This window comes from Suricata suricatta, chromosome 8, assembly GCF_006229205.1.
Source record: "Suricata suricatta isolate VVHF042 chromosome 8, meerkat_22Aug2017_6uvM2_HiC, whole genome shotgun sequence".
NCBI classification, from domain to species: Eukaryota; Metazoa; Chordata; class Mammalia; order Carnivora; family Herpestidae; genus Suricata; species Suricata suricatta.
In genome coordinates, this window is record NC_043707.1 from 141,351,475 (window position 1) to 141,369,128 (window position 17,654).

Sequence of the window (17,654 nt, forward strand, 5' to 3'; positions counted from 1 at the left end):
ACTGCCCATCTGTCCATTCACTTGTTCCCCCCTGGCCAAGGTCTCCACCAAAACTTAGCATCCACTGTGGAACGTACCTTAATGTGCTATATATATATAGAGAGAGAGAGAGCTCTGCCTGGTTTCCTCATCCTGCAGCAGACATCCCTCCACCACCTCCCACAAAACGAGGTCCTCCAAAGAGTGGGTAGGAGGGGGTGGAAAGGGGAGCCTCAGGGTAGAGCTCGGTCTTCACATGGCCTCACCCTAGTCCCCCTGTTCCTTCCCCACAGTCTCAGAGCTGGCCTCCCTGCCTTTCCCAGGGTAGCCTGGGCAATTGTTAAAAAGCCCCTGTCCCAAACCCTCCAAACCTGCTCACCTTATGGGGCTCCAACCCCATGTGGGGCTGTGCTGCTTTGCCCCTTAGACAGATAAACCCACACATGTGTGCCACCCAAGCCTTGACATAGCACTGGGCCAACGAGGATTCACATGGAAACAAAGAAGTGTGGCAGGACCTCCCATCAATACCAGTGGGGGCAGGTGCAGTTTGAAAGTTAAAACAATGAAGCTTTAAAAAAAAAATATGCAAGGGGCACCTGGGTGACTCCGTCAGTTAAGCGTCCAACTTTGGCTCAGGTCATGATCTCACAGTCTGTGAGTTCGAGCCCCCAACAGGCTCTGTGCTGTCAGCTCAGAGCCTGGAGCCTGCTTCAGATTCTGTGTCTCCCTCTCTCTCTGACCCTTCCCCACTCATGCTCTATCTCTCTCTGTCTCAAAAATGAATAAACATTTTTAAAATTATTTAATTTAAAAAATAAATAAAAATATAAAAATATGCAAGGATAGCTTTATCAAATCTTTATGACTTTGAGGCAGGCAAAGAGTTCTTTAAAAGAACAGAAAAGATGATAACATAAAAGAAGTTGTTGATAACTTGGTCTATATTAACATTTAAAACTTCTGATTTCCAAAAGGCACTGTGAAGAGAATGAAAAGGTGAGACTGAGGGTAGATATCGGCAGGAAAGACACCGGTGAGGAACTCTTGTCCAGAATGCACAAGTCCTGCAGACCAGTGAGGAGGAGGCATGTGAAAGTGGCAGAAGCACAATGAAGATACACCCTCATGGATAAAGAAAGGCCACTGGCCAAAGAGAATGTGAGTTAAATGGCAGTGTGGCACCACCACGGAGCCTCCAGAACGCCGAGTGACAAAGACGGTGTCCGTGACGACGTGCAGCACAGAGATGGCCGGAGCAGAGACACAACCACTCGGGGAAGCCATTGGGCAGCGGCTTCTAAAGCTGAACAAGCATGCCCTCAGACCCAACCGTCTGGCCTCTCCAAGACCAAGTGCACAGGTTTTCCAAGACAAACTCTCCAGGGTGTTTGCCGCTGCAAAGTGGAGACAACCCAAATCTCCACCCACAGAAACGTGCCGCAGAGGTGAGGCCGCGGTTGGCAGTGAAGCTGACCAGCGCAGCCCCCCAAGGGCCTGACTCCGAGTCATGTGGAGGTGCCAAGGAGGCAGACTTGAGATTGTAGAAAACACACATATTTGTTTCTGCCCCCAGTTCCTGGCCCAGAGCTACTGAAACCCTTGTAAATTCCTAAATGATAAGAGCGTGAGGACCATCTTTTGTTCTAATGAGCCAGCTCCATGGGGGATCTTGGATAGGGACACTCATCAGAAAGACCAGCCATGGGGCGCCTGGGTGGCTCAGTCAGTTGAGTGTCTGATTTTGACTCAGGTCATGATCTCATGGTTTGTGAGTTCGAGCCTCGCATTGGGCTTTGTGCTGACAGGTCAGAGCCTGGAGCCTGCTTCGGAATCTGTGTCTCCCTCTGTCTCTGCCCCTCCCCCATTCATACTCTGTCTCTCTCTCTCTCTCAAAAATAAATAAATATTTTTTTAAAAAAACTAAAAAAAAAAAGAAAGACCAGCCATGATTAGAATCCCAGTAGTACGGGGTTCAGAACCTGTGCAGGTGTGGGGGAGGGGCCCCCTGGACAGGTTATGGACGCTCTGTGTCCTTCCCACATAATTCACCCCCCAGATCTCTTCTGTCCGGCAGCTCATCTGTGCCCTTTACCATGTACCCTGTGTCCTGTACCTCGTACGGGAAACTGATAAACATAAGTAAATGTTTCCCTGACTTCCGTGAGCCGCTCTAGTAAATTAATCAAATCCAAGGGGCAAAAGTCATGGAAAATTGGTTTGTAGCCAAGTTGGAAGAAGTTGTGGGTAAGCTGAGGACTCACTACTTGTGACTGAAATCTGAAGTGGGGAGCAGTCTCTTGGGACCGAGCCCTCTCCCTGCGGGGGCTGATGCTGGCTCCAGGTAGGCGGGGTGGGCATCGAGCTGGACCGCAGGGCTCCAGCTCCATCAGAGACGTGGAAGCGGAGCGTTTGGGCACCACAGGGGACCCACAGGAGAACAGCGTAAGAAGGAAACTAGGTTTTCTTTTTGCACAGACATGGAAGGGTTCTTCTGGCACAAATGCACTTATATAAAGCTCACTACAGGCCAGGCTGGCCGGCACAAGGTGGCAGAGCCCGACAGGCAGGGGCTGGTCTACACAGCGCGCTCCTTCACCATTTGTGCCCTTCCTGTGCGTGTCCTGTGTTGGCCAGTTGACCGGGAATCGAAGTGCCCGGCCTTGCTCCTCCTGTGGGAAGCTGCTTCCTCTGGCCACACTGCACAGCCCTGGCCCTCCCTGTCTCCCACCCACTGAGTCTTGTCCCTCAGGCCCTCAAAGCCCTTTTAGTTCAAGGCCCTCTCCTCAGAGAAGTCTCCAGCCCCTCCGGGCAACCCTTCTCTCCACGGCACTTCCTTTGATGTTATGTTGCTGCCAAAAATGATCTCATCTACCTGTTTGTTTAGACGTTTGCTGTCTGGCTCCCTTTCTCCCTCTTCATACCCCTTATAGCCTGGAAGCCACAACTGTGTGTTACAATGACCTGTGTGGGCTGGGCAGTATCAGCCCCGAGATCAGGATGGCCTGGAGCACAGCTCAGGCCTTCAGGGCCAAACTCTGCCACTTGCTAGCTGTGTGGTCATGCACAAGTCACTCACCCTCTCTGTGCCTCACTAAGCTTAACTACGAAAAAAGGCTCTTCTTTGTGCCCCCTCCCAGGATGAATAAGTTTTGGGAAGAGTGCTCAGGGAAGCCAGGCCTAGGAGGTGTTACTCTGGAGGTTCATCTCTGAGGTACTGTTGCCCCGGCCTGCCTACTCTTGGCGCCTGGTTCACTCGGGGGTGGCAGCGCCAGACCTCCTTTCTTGAAGAACTAGACTCTGCTCTGCCTCCTCCTTCTTGGGCCCATCTATAGGTGCCTAGGTCAGGAGAGACGCTGGGGCATAGTAACCCACTTTCCTCCCCCGCACCCTCCCAACCCTCTCTAGAGGCCCAAAGCCCGTCCCCCTTTAGGGTGCTGGCTGCCAAGAGCCCCAGTGACCCCACTGTCCCTTTTCCCTGCCAGCAGGTTCCACAGTGCTTCCAGGGAAGGGGCCAGTAAGCCCCTTGAGACCAGAGGAGAGAGATGCAAGCCTTGGTCCACTATTCCATCTCTAGTTAGCAGCGGCCTAGGATCTCTAGGAATATTCTGGAAAGGCCATTGCCCACTTAGCACTCAGTAACCCTCTCTACTCCACACAGACGGCAGGGTAAAGCCCTAAGACCCAGACAGGCCTGGGCTGGTGGGAGGTGAGGGGCAGAGCTGCCCATGGGAGCTGGAGGTTTCACAGCAGGCGGGGCCACTTTAAGAGGAAATGTCAGCCTGGGCCAAGAGGTGAAGTGCAGAGTGGCCTTGAGCTTGGGAAAAAGGAGGCCCGTGCAGGACTGCTTGCAGGTCAGCATTCTCTGGCCAGCATCTGACCTGACCAGGAAGGTGTCCCTCACATAGCTGGAGGCCCCTCAAATGCCATCTATTTGTGGCCTGGACCTTGACGGCTGGCAGGAGACATGTGACCACAGGGATGGGGTATTTTTGGCAGTGGGGGAGGGGCCTGTGTGGCGAGCACCATGCCGCTCTGGGACAGGCAGCTCGGACACCCAGCTCCACTGCCCTGGCCGGCCACAGGGTTCCAGGTATGACACTGTTAGTCCCTCATGTCCACCCGAAGAAGTCCAAAAGTCAGACAGCCCCAAGGGACTTCCCCAAGGGCCAGAGAGGAGGGGGCGTTTCAGTGGGTCAGGAAGCCACAATGCTCTGGTCCCAAGGCATCTTCATCTTAGCACTGGCCTGACCAGAGTGACCCTCCACCTTCCTGGGTGCGGTGGTGGTTGACCAAAGGCCAAAGCGCACCTCCCATAGGAGGCTGGGATCCTGGGGCTCTCGGGCTTTCAGGGTCCCCTTTGTTCAGAGATGAGGCAGAGGAGGGGGCTCTGCCAGCTGGGCAAGATTGGGTTAGGGGCACAGACCTTGAGAGCGGCTCTAGGAGTCCACTGAGAGCTGGGAGGCTCATTTCTGTTCTGCGACCTCCTGCCTAGGCAGGGGACAGAGCCAGATGCTCCCTGATGACCTTTGAGTGGGCTCTGGCGAGCTCTAGTGTGACCTTGAACTCAGGGGAAGCCCAGAAGCCTGTCCCAGCCAAGGCTAGCAGAAGGTCATCACCAAAGGCTGGTCACTTGCTGGATGCTGCCACCCCTCCTCCATGGCCAACTGCCCCCTTAGGCACGTGGGGACAGACCAGGGCTGACCATCCCCCAGGTGAACTGAGTCTCAGTGAGTGATCCTTGAAATGGGTTTTGCTGTATGAAGTTTACCTTGGTACCTACAATTCTGGAGGAAAGTGGCAGAAGGTGAAGCTGATCTACATGAAGAGAAAATGCTCAAAGGTGAAGAAAACCACTTCTGGGGACAAAAATTCAAACACAAGAAATCTTATTTTCTTAGTGTGCTTCACCAATCTAAACCATATTTGATCATCAGAGTACAACACAATGTCATTACTTGGTTATTACTTGGGGTCACTTTGGATATAGGAAAAGCGGGAGCTGCGGGTTTTGTAACTTGGAGGAAAGGTGGGGTCTGACAGCAGCTCAGCTTCCTTCAGGATTCCCTCTTCTGCTTTCTTGTAGGACATAGATGGAGTGCTGGTCCTTGAGCCAAGGAGGTGGGGAGCACCCCGGGGACTCGGCAGGGTGGTGGCAGTGTGTGCTGGCCTGTGCCCGGGACCTAGGTCTGTGAAGATCCCACGTAGCCTCAGGCTCTGCTGCTCAAGTGCCTCTGCTGACCTGAAATGGAAAACTTCCAGTATAGCATCCAGCTGAGTGACCAGGACTGGGCTGAGTTTTCAGCCACAACTGAAGAGTGTGGCCTCCCGCAGGCCAGCCTGGCCTCTGGGGATGAGCTCTTATCCAGTGACATTGACCAAGGGGACAGCAGTGGCCACAGTCCATCTGGGTCTCCACCCCTTCTCGAGGGGCAGCCGGATCCTGCGGGGAGGGGCTGGCGTGGTTTCAAGAAGGAGGACAAGGCAGCTACCCGGCTGCTGGTCAGCAGGTCTGGGCGTGAGCCTGTCTTGGCCCGGGGGGCTGATCAGCAGATGCCCAGCACGTCCACACAGTCAGGAGCTTTGCTGTCCCTCCAATCTGACGCTGCCCCTCTAGGTCAGAGCTCATCGCTCCTAGGGCCAGTGTCTTCCAGAGACGAGATGCAGAGGCTTCTGCAGGGGCCAGCCCCCCAGGACCCTGGCCCTAATCCCCCTGGTGAGCCTCCTCAGAGCCCTGAGTCTCCTGGCTCCACCACTGCTCCCCAGATGCCCCCTGGCAGTCCTGGAGCCCTGCCACGCAGCCCTAGCCGAAAGAAGAGGCACGCTGCTGGAGCCAAGGGGGGCAGGTGCTCGAGTACCCCAGGCTCTGTTCCCACCCAGCCAGGTCCCCTGCTGGTGGCTGAGGTCAGGCCCCAGGAGGGCCTTGGTCTGGCTGGGTCCAGGGGGAAGGATCTCTCGGCTGGAACAGCAGAGCAGACAGCAGGAGCCAGGCAGAATGAACTGAGTCCAGAGTCTGCAGGAGCCCCTGTGCAGATGACCAGGCAAGGAACAGATTTGGATCTGTCTACACCAGTCCCTACGACTGAGCAAGGAACAGACCTACTCAGAATGACCCCTAGAACTGAGCCACACACCATGTCCACACCCGCCCTGGAGACTCATCCGGATATCTCAATAGCTAAGTCAGATGTGGCTCTGTCTACACTCACCTCCAAGCTTCAACCTGACATGCCTCTGTCTACACCTGCCTCCAAATCTAGACTGGACATGGACCTACCTGTGCTGGACTCAGTGGTTAAGCCAGAGGTGGACTCATCTACAGTTGCTCTGCCTCAGCTGGTTTCCAAGGCCCAGTCCGATGTAGGTGTGTCTACACCTGCCCCCATTCCCCAGGCTGGGCCTGACTTGGTGGAGGTGGAGGTCACCCCAGTGGCCAGGCTGTATCTGAGCTCTGTTGTGTCTCCAGGACACCAGGAGAAGTCCAGAGAGGAGCCTTCAGCAGGTGCCCCTGCACATCGCTCAAGGGAGCCCACACCAGGCTCTGTTCAAGCACCCAAGAAGAAGAAAGTGCGATTTTCCATGGCTGTGCCCAGCCCTGAGGAGCCAGGTTTGGGAGAGACCTCAGGGCCACCCTTGCCAGCCACAGCCCGGCCCTCGCCTCCCAGGACAGCAGCTGGGGGGTTCCGAGGGGGCCCTGGAGGCTGGGATGCCACAGCAGTGGGGCCCCTGTCTCCCCAGCCTCGGATCCTCAAGCACCTGCCTCCCCCTCCCCACTCTGCCTTGGGGGGGCCTAGGCCCAGGAGCAGCTTTGCAGTGACCCTCCCAGAGGCCTACGAGTTCTTTTTTTGTGACACTATTGAGGAGGAGGATGAAGATGCTGCGGAGGCGGCAGAAGCTGACCGGGCCCGGGCCCAAGTTCAGTGGCCGGACATGTGCGAATTCTTCTTCCAGGACTGCCGAGCCCAGAGATCAGGGCACTGGGGGGACCCCTCTGTGGCCCAGCCTCCACAAGCTGAGCCTGTGCCAGCCCGTCCACCCGGGGACCCTATGCCGATCTCCATCCCTGAGGCCTATGAACACTTCCTTGGGGAGGACGCGTCAGGGGGCACACTAGAGCTGGACGCCCTTCTCCAGCTGCAGGCCACAGAGCTCCCCGGGCTGGTCCCCTGGGGAGTGGGGTCTGGAGCCTCACCAGAGCCTAGCCCGGTGGCAGCACAGCAGCTCAGGCTGGCAGTCAGGCAAGCAGGTGAGCGTCGCATGGGCCCTGTGGGCCGTCCAGGTCCTGGGAACACACTGTCCGGGGAGTTCAGCCAGGAGGGCTGTTGGGGAGGGGCGGGCTCGGACCCCAAGTCACGAGCCAGTAGGGGGGCCTTAGGGATGATCTGGGAGGGATGGACTAGTTCCTGGCCTTCCCAGGGCACCATCCAGGTGGGTAGACTAGGCCAGATCCAACAGCCACTCAAGAACTTGTCTCTGCACTGACCACCATTCTGTATTCAAGCCCAGATGACAGCAGTGCCCTCCCCCCAGCCTCTGGCATAGTTGACACTGGGACAGCTCAAGCTCAGGCCTTGCTGCCACTCCATCAGGGACTCAACAGACTTTCTCTCACATTCCCCCTGCAAGATATTTTACCAACTAGGAAACCCTGCTCAAGTCAGCTTGACTCAACTATGCCACACACTAGCCTGTGTCTTGGGATGGGGTGTTAAAGGGAAGATGGGACTCACACAGCATGTCTAGGACAGATGAGCCTGAATGGAGCCGGAGCACAGAGCATGCTTCTTTTTCCTAGGAGAGCCCCGAGACCCCCTCACCTCATTTACCTTCAGCCAGAATGACATGTGCCTGGTGTTTGTAGCCTTTGCCACCTGGGCTGTGAGAACATCAGATCTGCATACCCCAGACGCCTGGAAAACAGGTTTGGGGGCCTTGGGGGAGGAGCAGGCTGGTGCCCAGGATGACGGCTGGTGTCCAGTATCAACAGCTGGCCAGCAGGGATGAGGGGTGCATGGGGAGGCACAGATTTGTCCCCTGACGTGCTCTTCTACTGCTGACCCACCCCTTGTCCCAGTGGCCTCCTCCCGCCCTTCGAGGGCCAGGCCGTGGGGATAGAAGGGAGTGGCTGGGCCAGGATGGAGCCAGCACTCAGGAGGCTCTCTTGTGCTTCTCTTGCAGTCCTGTTGGCCAATATCGGTACCATCTCTGCCATCCACTACTTCCGCCGGCAGGTGGGGCAGGGGCGCCACGGCCGCAGCCGCAGCCCCAGCCCCAGCTCGTAGGACCCAGGCCTGGTCCAGGAAGACACAGGACAAAGAAATGGCCACAGGGGCTCAGGACGAGGTGCTGCCTTCAGGCCTTGCCCTCTGACCCCTGTGTTCTATGGCGTCTAGGAAGGAGCTAGTGTCCTTGGTCCTGGCGCCCTCGGATTCCACCCGAAGGTCTAGCCAGTGGCTGAGGCCAAGGTTGTGCTCCACACCTGCAAAGAGGGAGATTCTGGAAGGTTGGGCGGGTAGGGCTGAGCAAGGAGCTGGTTAGTAAGGTGGCCAGATTAGCAAATAAAAACATAGGGTGTCCAGTGAAACTCCCATTTCAGAGTGCAGGATTTGAGATTGTACCGAATTATGTGGGGCTTATCTGAAATCAAATTTAACTGGGTGTCCTATATTTTATTTGGTTAACTGGGGTGAGAAGCAGGACAAGGTGTTGGAAACTAAACGGTGTCAGGGCAGCAGCAAGGCCCCAGTTGGAAATCTGGGCGGAGGGTGAGGGTGAGGAGACTGAGTGGCCTTCAGGTGGAGGGGGGTACCCCAGAGACGATCTGCCCTGTTTCCAAGCGGGCTGGTGCAGGGAGAACCTCTGAGGCCTCTGTGACCCCAGAGCCCCAGGGGCTTGTGGCCAAGGGCTTCTTGGCTGCTGCCTAAGACAGTGAGCGGGAACCCATGGGGGCCTATGGGAGGGCAGCCCTAGCAGGGAGGGGTTCTGTAGGGCAGAGGCTGGAGCCCCTCCTCTGGGGAACCCTGGACAAGGTGCAGAGGCAGAATATGGTGGTGTCAGATAAAGGGACTGGCCATTTGGGGCTGTCCTAGGGCTTTGAGGAGCCAGAGATGGGGCAGGAAGGTGGGTGGGGGGCTGGTGGTGGCAGAGCAATGGAGGCTACCAGGCTGGGTGCGGGGTGGGCGTGTTCACAGGGTCCCCAGGACAGGGGACTTCTGGCTGCTGAGTGGAAGACGCGGGGACACATGGCACAAGTAAAATCTCTTTCTTGTTTAGTCTCTCGTCGGTTTCTCCCAACAGGCCCCAGTGCACTCACATTTGCCCAGAATACCCTCCTACCTTTGCTTGTGATGTCTCAGACTTTGCTGACCTCCTACCCTACCCTGTGCTCTCTGACCTCACATGCTCTGACCCTCACTCATCTTTCTCAGCCTTCTGGCCTTCACACCTCCACCGTGCTCCCACCCCAGGTAAAGCCTGCGCCAAGTGACCTCCCCTATCCCTTCCCCGGAGGAAAGGTTGAAGTTTGGTCCCTCCACGCATCCTGCTCTGATCTGTGGTGCAATGTCACCAGGCCATCTTCGGTATGAGGCCCTCTGCCTGGCCCCTCCAGAGCCCAGGGAAACTCAGAGTTCTGGAGACCCCTGCACCCTGCTGGGGTCAGACACTGACTCAGCATTGGATGGGGTTCAGGTATTGGACCCAGGCTCTGCTGCAGACCCCCCTCCAGGGTTAATACTGCCAGGTGGTCCTGAGAACCAGCCGGCCCAGGGGCCATCAGATCCACTGGATGAGCCCCCCGCCAGCATCAGGTGCTCCTTGGGGCCACCGCTTGTGAGAGGGAGATGAAGCTTTGTCCCAGATGTTGTCATAGCTTCTGGGGGGATGGCCACCTGGTGGGGAGGAGAGAGATGTATGTGCCTTCAGGAAGCAACACACAGAGCTCCCCTCAGAAAGAGGCAAGGGGCTTCACTCACCTGAGGGAGGCGGCAGCGACTTGGGTGAGACCTCTCTCACAGGGGAGACCTGGGGAACCCCAACCACAAGTCTGAGATCTGAGCCCTCGGACAGGAGGCTTGAAGACCAGCCCATGAATCAGCCAGATCCCACCCCTACCTTTCCCTCCTGGTCCTGCATCTTCTTTTCCTACAGCCTCCCTGCCTCCCCCCCAACCCTGGCCCCCAGCCCCCCCGCCCCCGGCCTGCAGCTGCTTCCTGTCCTTGGCCTGCCCTATCTTCCCCTGCTTCCATCTGTCCTGCTCCCCCAGGGTCCCTGAGGCCACACACCAGTTCCACCTCCCCACAGACCTCTTTGCCCAGCAGAGGTGGGGGCTGCTACTCACATGCTGAGGGGAGACTGGGTGGGGTGGACCCTGCCCCTTGACAGAGCCTCGGTGCCGCTGAGAAGCTCGGGGCTGCAGGGCTCCCTTCTTGGAGAGCACGTGGGTGCCGGCGAGCCCAGAGCTGGGGTCAGAGACAGGCACAGACACAGGGACCGAGGGGAATGGGCTCGAGGACTCAGGTCCGAGTGAGCTCTGCATTGCACTGAGGAACTGCCAGAAAGGGGTGGGGACCTGAGGTTCTGGACCAGAACCTCCATAGAGCTGAGGGACCCCTGTCCCCCAACTCCCTTGGCCTCTCATCGTGACTGAGCAGACGTCAGGCTGTGGACATCACCCACAGGGGACTGACCTCCTCCAGGCCCTGGACGTCTGTGATCCTGTGATAGGAGGTAGCAGGCGGTGTGTAGGGATCAGCATAGAGCGGGGAGTGTGGGGTCTCCAGAGGCGAGTCTGGGGCCTCGGGGCTGCCCTCCGGCTTCAGCTGCAGGCAGGAGGCGGAAGAGACAAGGTTCCTGGAGCTGAAGTGGCCTGAGTCCTTTCTTCTCTGCAAGAAGGCCTCTAGGCGGCTCCAGGACCACCTGGGCCTGAGAAATGGAGGCCAGGGAGATGAAGGGTGGGATGGAGAACTGGATCAGTGTGCTGGGCCCACCTTGGTCAGGTCCAAGAACAACGAGCTGGCCCGGCTGGCCCCCTCACCCCGGGCCTTGTTCCTGGGTGACCGGCTGCTGCTGCTCCGTCTCAGCTCTGCCCTCTGCCTGCTGATGCAGCCAGGGTTGGCCCGGTTCTGTGGGGACCAAAGACCTTCCAGAAGGTTCCCTAGGGCTCTCACCCACTCAACCCTCTGAAGCTGCACAAAGTTCCCTTCAGTCTGAGTCTCCTTCTCTGAGGAACTCGGGTCCTGCTTGGAATGGGGTGCCATGAGGACCCAGGTTCCCCAACACAAACTACCCTCACGACTCCCAGACACTCACAGGTCCGGGCTGGGCGGGGCAGCCTGTGGTGGACGGCGCTGAAGATTCAGGGAGAGAGTGGCTGGTGTGTGTGGAGGGGGGTGCTGGACACCCTGAGTCCCAGCTGGTTCGTCCATCTGAGGAGAGCGAGCCTCGGCCACCACCCATGACCTGGACACCAGGGGGCAGGGAGGAGAGAGCTGAGACAGACAGCAAGACCCTCCTCCCTACCTACCTATGCCTCGGATCTGCCTTCTGCCCAGAGTCCGAGATGTGGGGGGAACATCCCTCCTTGTGGACCCCTCACCTGTGGGGACGTCCACGGCCCTCGGCAGCTCTCGGGGCCGGGCGGTGGGGGCGCGCCATCCGTGGGGCAGACCGTCTGCAGGCAGAGCAGCCACTGGCTGTAGTCTTCATAGCTGGCACACAGCACCCGGATCGTGTTGATGAGGCGGCCTGGCACACAGACGCTGTGAGGGGGGCTGGCAAGCAGGAAGCCCCCTGCAGGGCCTCACTGAACAGCTGGGGCACCTGTGAGGCCCGTGCCCTCCCTCCCCGCCAGGCCTCCACCCACCTTCGATGAGGAAAGAGCGGATCTGCTTCTCCTTCTCCTCCAGGTTGATGTGGATGGCGCTGAGCGGGAGCTCCCCCTGTTCGAGCAGTGAAGAAAGACGGAGTCTCAGCCTGGTGGGGCGGCCACCCTGTGCCTCTGCCTGGGCCCATCATTCTGTCCCATCCTTCAGAGCTGGGCTGGGCCCCCAGATCGCAGGCAGAGGGCAAGGCAGGGCTGAGGCTGACATCCCTGAGGGAGGCCAGTGCTCCCCGTCTGTCCCGAGGGTACCGTTACCCCTGGACTCCGGGTAGGGCCTTCATCAGCCAGTGGCAGGCACAGATGAATGCTTCTGGGGACTGGCCCCTGGGTCACCTATGAAGACTGGGGCAGGGCGGGAGGGGTCGTACGGAAGACCCCTGTGTGTTTCTCAGTGACTGAGGGCCGTGATCACCCCCAGAGTAGAGGGTCACTATGAAGCACACAACACACTCCAGCTCCAGAGGACCCCCCCACGCACGCACACGCACGCACGCGCACACACACACACGCACACGCGCACACACGCACATGCACGCACACGCACATACTGGAAAATGTCCACTCAGAGGTATAGGCCTCTCTCAGAGGTACTGGCGGCCAACACAAGGGTGCCCTCCAGGAGTGGTTCTGCCCCCACGTCACCTGCCCAAGGGGACGGTCCTGCTGGTGGTGGAGGACTCTCTAGGATGATAATGGGTGCTGTGCAGGGGTCCCTCCTTGGCCACATCACAGCAGAGACCAGACTGACCAGGGCAGTGGGCTGGGTGGGTGGGGCCGGCACACTCTGTCCCAACAGGCCCCGAAATACAGGTTTCTCTGGAGCCACTGCCCTCTCCCACCCCCACACACAGGGCGTCTCCCTGGGGCGGGTCCACAGTGGGGAGGGACCCACCTTAAAGCAAAGCCCATCTGCTTCCTCAGAGAAAATGGCCAGGGATGTTGGGTACAGGACCAGGAGCCGGTCCCACTGTTCCTGCCAAGGAGTCAAAGGCAGAGGCGGGGCTCCACCAGTGTGTGCAAGGTCTGGACCCCACTTGCCACCTGAACTCCTCTCCCATCTTTCTTCCCCTTCCCTGGTCTCCTCCCATCCATCCTGTGCTTGCATGTCCTCAGCCCTGGGCCCCTACGTCCTCACCCCTTCTCTGTCTCCTCACCTCTCCTCCATGTCCGCACCCCTCCCTCATCTCCTCTCACTCCTATGCCCCCATCTTTTCACCCTCCTGTCCATCTTCTCCTACCCACCCTGTGCCCCCTGTGGCCCATCTCCTCTCACTCCTGGGTCCCCTCACCCCACGCACCTGTGAAGGCAGATGCTGAAGCTTGACCCTTGAGGCGCAGATGGCACTACCCACCACTTGACGGCCCGATGCTGTCCGCAGCCGGGTCAGTCTGCGCTGCAGAGTCCAGGGCAGCTCGTCCTCAGGGGAGCCCTAGTGAAGGGGGGTCAGGGGCAGGCGAGGGTGTGGGCATAGGGGGGATAGGAAAGGGCCATGGGGGGCTCCTGGCACTCACCTGTGGCGGCGATGAGTGACAGTGCTGCAGCCCTCCCACGAGGGCCATCTGCTTTTCTAGGTGATACAGCCAGCGGTCCAGCTCAGCCTGGCTGGGGCAGAGCACGAGAAGGGGAGCAGGCAGCGGGCCTAGGGATGGAGGGGTGGAATGGGCTGGGCCAGCAGCCCACAGGAAAGGCCCTGCCCAAGGGATCCATGGGCACCCCAGGGCCTGGACCAGGAGGAGCCTGTGACACCATCTGGGACCGTCAGCCCCTAACAGGGCCACATTCACAGCAACTACCTGCTGCCCTGCACCCCCGCCCAGCAGAGGCTCACGTGCCCGCTGGAGGAAAAGCCAGGATGCCCCAGTGTACTCAGGGCCCCTCCAGCATTCTGGAGCTCAGCCAGACCAAGGTCACTGAGCAACCGCAGACAGAGGTCCCTCCTGGGGATCAGGTCTACTCATGCCCCCCACATACCTGTGATTTGGAAAGTGTGCTCTCTAGACCCCTCCAGCGGGCAGACACTCAGCTCCATCAGTGGTAGCAGCCCCTGCCAGAGCACATGGGGGAGAGGAGGGCTGGCGGACCCCTAGTGGGACATGGATACCCATCTCCCAAGATGCTGCTCTGCCCCTGGCCTCCTCCCTTTGCCTATTCCCCTCACCTGAAAGGTGAGTCCTTTGGAACCATGGGCCTGGAAGTAGAGGTAAGAGGGGAACAGCTCCAGATAGCAGTCGCTGGTGTCCTGGAGAACAGGGCTGTCTGTCTGATGGGCTAGGGGTCGGGCCCCAGGCTGGTTCCCAAGCACGCCCCCGCCCCCGCCCCCCCCCGCCCCCCGCTTGGCCCAGCCTGGTCCCACCTGGCTATGTTGGAATCTCAGCTGGACCTTGGCATAGTGTATAACCTTGCCCAGACTCCTCACAGGCACCCTGCGCCGCCCCTTCTTGAACACACTCAGGAACGGCTGCTCTAGATTTTCTCGCTGGCTCTCCAAGTCTGGAATGTCCTGTGGGGAGCAGAGCTCAGCGGGGGCGGGAGGCTGACCCGGGACCAGCTGCGCCGCCCATACACACACCCACAGTTGCACAATACAAAGGTTAGGAACACACATACACCGTCACTCATAGGTGCAGAACCCCACACACGCTCACAGCCTCTCAACATCCAGACAGTGCCAGCATCCACACATGAGCGGGCACTGCCTGCCTGTCGTAAAATTACACGGTCTAGTGGAGACAGTGAAGTCTGAAGTCACTGGAGATTCAACCTTTGTTTCCGATATTTCCTAAGCTGTAGGCCCTTGTTTCAATTACTGAGCCTCCCAAGACTTGTCTCTCAAAGGACGTTTTGGGTGTCTGGGGGAGACGATGCTCAAAACACTCCCATGCCTGTGGCATCGGCTGTAAATATTTGATACCTGGGTCTACAAGGTGAGGCAGTTTCAATGTAAATGGTCCCACCAGGGCCCATTTCAAGCTGCCAGCATGTCAGTGAGTGGGAGCTGGAAAAAGACACATCAGATCAGCCCTTGAGAGTATGTGCCAACCGCTTCAGCACACCACAGCGGCCCCTTAACCTCAGCCACGGAAAAGGCCAAAGTCGTGGCAGTGGCTCAAAGGGTCCTCTGTGGCCTGCCCTCTCTTCTAGTCCTGCTCTCTCATGTCAGGCGTAGGCTGCTCTTGTACCTGTTACTCCTTCTGCCTGGACTACTCAGCCCGCCTCTCCTCTCACCCCTCAGGACTGGCTCAGGTGTCACCTTCGCCATGAGATCCTTTCTGGGTAACCCCCAGCCCTCCCTGACCCCGCTGCACACCTTTCCTCCTTTACCTTTCTCCTTAACACTGCCACATCTGACTTTCACTTGTTATCTGGCTCTGTCACAGGGACGGGAACACCAAGAGAACGGGGTGTTTGTCTATTTTGCCCTCTGCTGTGTCCCCAGGGCCTAGACCAGGCCTGGGATGTGCTGGAGGTTCAATGCCTGTCTCTTGAGGGGAGAGACTGTCAGTTCACAAACACTTAGCTAATGCTGGCACACAGGGAATCTTCTGTAGTCGCGGGGCTTGATCATCAGATTGGGAGTCAGATAGGGACGGGTATTGGCCTGACACCCTGGCTGGAAGGGCTGAGGTCTAGGGGCTCAGGGGGGAGTTGGGACCATGCTTCATTCGGGTGCTGGCAGAGCTTGTCTCAAAGGTTGCTGAGACCTGGCCAAGCTAAGCCACCCCTTGGGCAAGCCCAGGAATGTGAACAGACTCACAGCTTCCTGGCCTCCCTGACTCTGGGTGGGGCCTCCTGTACCCACACCTAGTGTGGGGAACAACTCGGGGGTAGGACCCATGAAAAATAGGCCATGGAGCAGGAAGGGCCATGCGGCTGTCCCCATGCTGTTGCCCGGGCCCAGCCTTAGAGCCCAGGGAGGAGTCAGCTCAGAGCCAGGTGAGGTTGGTTCCTTTGTGGGTACAGAACCCACCACAGGGCAGGGCCTAAGAAATGGCTCCTCCCCTGGTCCCATCTCCCAAGGTTCAACATGCCTGGTCCCCTTTCCTGCTATGTCCTGGTGAAAGAGGACCCCCAGGGCCACCATACCTCATACGATTCCACCAGGGTCACATGACATGTGACGAGGCTTGGACAGAAGAGAGTCGAGGTCTGAGATGCGACCACATGGAGGAATCCCAGCCCAGCCCAGCCCGACCCCGGACTCTTCTCTGGACTCTTGCCCTGTCCACTTCTCTGAGGCAACATGGTTTCTCAAGCCAGCAGAGAGAGCGCTGGGACCACCGAGGGCAAGGGAGGGGACCGGTGCGGGCTTCCCAGCCTGACAGGAACACATTGGAAAGGTGGGCTCTGCAAGCTCACACCAGCTAGGCCTCCAAAGGACAGTGCAAGGTTGGAGGAGCGCAGGGCCAGGGTGTAGGCCCTGGCCCAGAGTTACAAATGTTACTCCTTCTATGTCCCCCAGGAAATTCGGAATCATTTCCCCCACATTCTGGGGTCTCTGCACATAGCAGAGCCTTACCCCGCCCAATGCTATCCAAGCTGGGAAAGAGGGCTCAGGGTCTCTCCCCACTCAGCTAACCCTTAGCCTCACAGGAGGTGGGCAGAGTGAGAGGGGGTGGCATTCAGTTCAGAGGTGGCCTAGCATGTGAGAGCCACATCCTTGCTGGGTGGCCTTGGGGGGGCGGAGGCGGACACCGCGGGCTGCTGTGGAATGAGGCAGCAGTGGATGCCGAGGAGCTACCCCCCGGGAGAAACTGAGGTCTGGCTCCCTGTTCACCTAAAGCCTCTTACTCTCTTAAGAGTGATGACAGAGGGTGGGGGTTGACAGCCACACGGTCAACGGGATACCCACGCCCACACAGCGACATAGATGTATGTGCTCGGTCCCCCTCGAATGTGCCCGGATATGCTGTCCCGCGCCCAAGTCCTGGGGGGTTGGGCGGACACCCCAGGCGCGGCTCTGCGTGGATAGCCGGACCACGGAGCCCCTTCCGGTGTGGCAGAGAGGCTCCCGGAGGCCCCGCCCTGGCCCGCCCCTGCCAGGTGCTCCCGCACCTCACTGACTCAGTGTCTCTGGGTTTCGTTCTCCGCTCAGACTTTCGGCCAGATGAGCTCGCTGGGGTGGGGCAGTGTCTGCGTCCTCACCTCACTTGGGATCTGGCCCCCCGCCCCCCTGGCTGATGAGTTGAGTGAAGATAGGACAGGCACATACAGTCACACAGAGACCACCGCCAAGCACCCCTGCGAGCTGGACACGCCCCCCAGCCTGCTCACCGTCCCCGGGATGTAGCAGAAGATCTTGTCGGCGGTGGCATCCCGGTCAGGACCGGCCTCGGTGCCAAACAGGCCAGCCAGCTTCCTTGCGCCATCCTCTCTGGGGACAAGTGAAGGGGGGCTCACAACCTGGCCCCGGAGGCAGACTGAGGGACACCCTGTGACCTAGTGGCCAAGGCTGAGCTCCACACTCCCCCTCACCTATTTCCCTTCAGCGAGGGCTTTCTGGAGAAGGAGGCCCGGAGCCTCCTGGGGGCCTGAGGGACACAGTGGCTGTTTCCCATGGGCGGCAGTAGTGGCGTGCCCAAGTGGAACAGGTCTGTGTCCCTCGGTACTGAGTCTTAGGTCCCGCCTCTCAGGCGGGGCTTTGGGAAGCCTTGCCCTATACCTAAGGACGGGGATGAGGGTGGAGCCTTTCTGGGAGGGACCTGGCCCTTACCTGGGCCCAAGCCTTTCAGCTCTCTGACCTGGATCATCCATACACACAGGCTAGGCTGGAGTTGGGGGGGGGGGGGGGGGGGG

General features: G+C 58.8%; 2 protein-coding genes across 5 annotated transcripts; one reads left to right on the forward strand and one right to left on the reverse strand.

Moving 5' to 3' along the window:
• Nucleotides 1–3,985: 3,985 nt before the first annotated feature.
• Nucleotides 3,986–9,251, forward strand: PERM1 (PPARGC1 and ESRR induced regulator, muscle 1). 2 transcript variants are annotated; one of them, XM_029946984.1, is made up of 5 exons: nt 3,986–4,072; nt 5,066–6,343; nt 6,446–7,225; nt 7,775–7,900; nt 8,158–9,251. In XM_029946984.1, exons 2-5 carry the CDS (start codon nt 5,227–5,229, stop codon nt 8,259–8,261), a joined length of 2,127 nt encoding a protein of 708 aa, XP_029802844.1. In that variant the 5' UTR covers nt 3,986–4,072; nt 5,066–5,226; the 3' UTR covers nt 8,262–9,251. The 2 variants fall into 2 exon arrangements, with proteins under 2 accessions (XP_029802844.1, XP_029802843.1); XM_029946983.1 differs by having other exon boundaries at nt 5,066–7,225.
• On the reverse strand, nt 9,227–17,556 carry PLEKHN1 (pleckstrin homology domain containing N1). Of its 3 annotated transcripts, none has more exons than XM_029946986.1 (16): nt 17,334–17,556; nt 17,133–17,232; nt 14,215–14,361; nt 14,020–14,100; nt 13,833–13,905; nt 13,373–13,500; nt 13,159–13,290; nt 12,753–12,827; nt 11,843–11,918; nt 11,576–11,724; nt 11,290–11,439; nt 10,968–11,102; nt 10,668–10,799; nt 10,319–10,528; nt 9,954–10,002; nt 9,227–9,869 (listed from the first exon to the last, which is right to left on the reverse strand). In XM_029946986.1, exons 1-16 carry the CDS (start codon nt 17,414–17,416, stop codon nt 9,754–9,756), a joined length of 1,836 nt encoding a protein of 611 aa, XP_029802846.1. In that variant the 5' UTR covers nt 17,417–17,556; the 3' UTR covers nt 9,227–9,753. The 3 variants fall into 3 exon arrangements, with proteins under 3 accessions (XP_029802846.1, XP_029802845.1, XP_029802847.1); XM_029946985.1 differs by having other exon boundaries at nt 12,753–12,833; XM_029946987.1 differs by lacking the exon at nt 12,753–12,827.
• Nucleotides 17,557–17,654: the final 98 nt, after the last annotated feature.

What these genes read in the sequence shown, in the direction of transcription:
- PERM1 (XM_029946983.1), top strand. Translation starts at nt 5,227, where the DNA reads ATGGAAAACTTCCAGTATAGCATCCAGCTGAGTGACCAGGACTGGGCT. An exon ending in GCTGGCAGTCAGGCAAGCAG is followed by an intron (nt 7,226 to 7,774) that starts GTGAGCGTCGCA and finishes TCTTTTTCCTAG; the next exon opens with GAGAGCCCCGAGACCCCCTC. An exon ending in CCCAGACGCCTGGAAAACAG is followed by an intron (nt 7,901 to 8,157) that starts GTTTGGGGGCCT and finishes CTTCTCTTGCAG; the next exon opens with TCCTGTTGGCCAATATCGGT.
- PLEKHN1 (XM_029946985.1), bottom strand. Translation starts at nt 17,416, where the DNA reads ATGGGAAACAGCCACTGTGTCCCTCAGGCCCCCAGGAGGCTCCGGGCC. An exon ending in CCCTCGCTGAAGGGAAATAG is followed by an intron (nt 17,233 to 17,333) that starts GTGAGGGGGAGT and finishes ACTTGTCCCCAG; the next exon opens with AGAGGATGGCGCAAGGAAGC. An exon ending in ACGTCCAGGGCCTGGAGGAG is followed by an intron (nt 10,529 to 10,667) that starts GTCAGTCCCCTG and finishes CCTTTCTGGCAG; the next exon opens with TTCCTCAGTGCAATGCAGAG.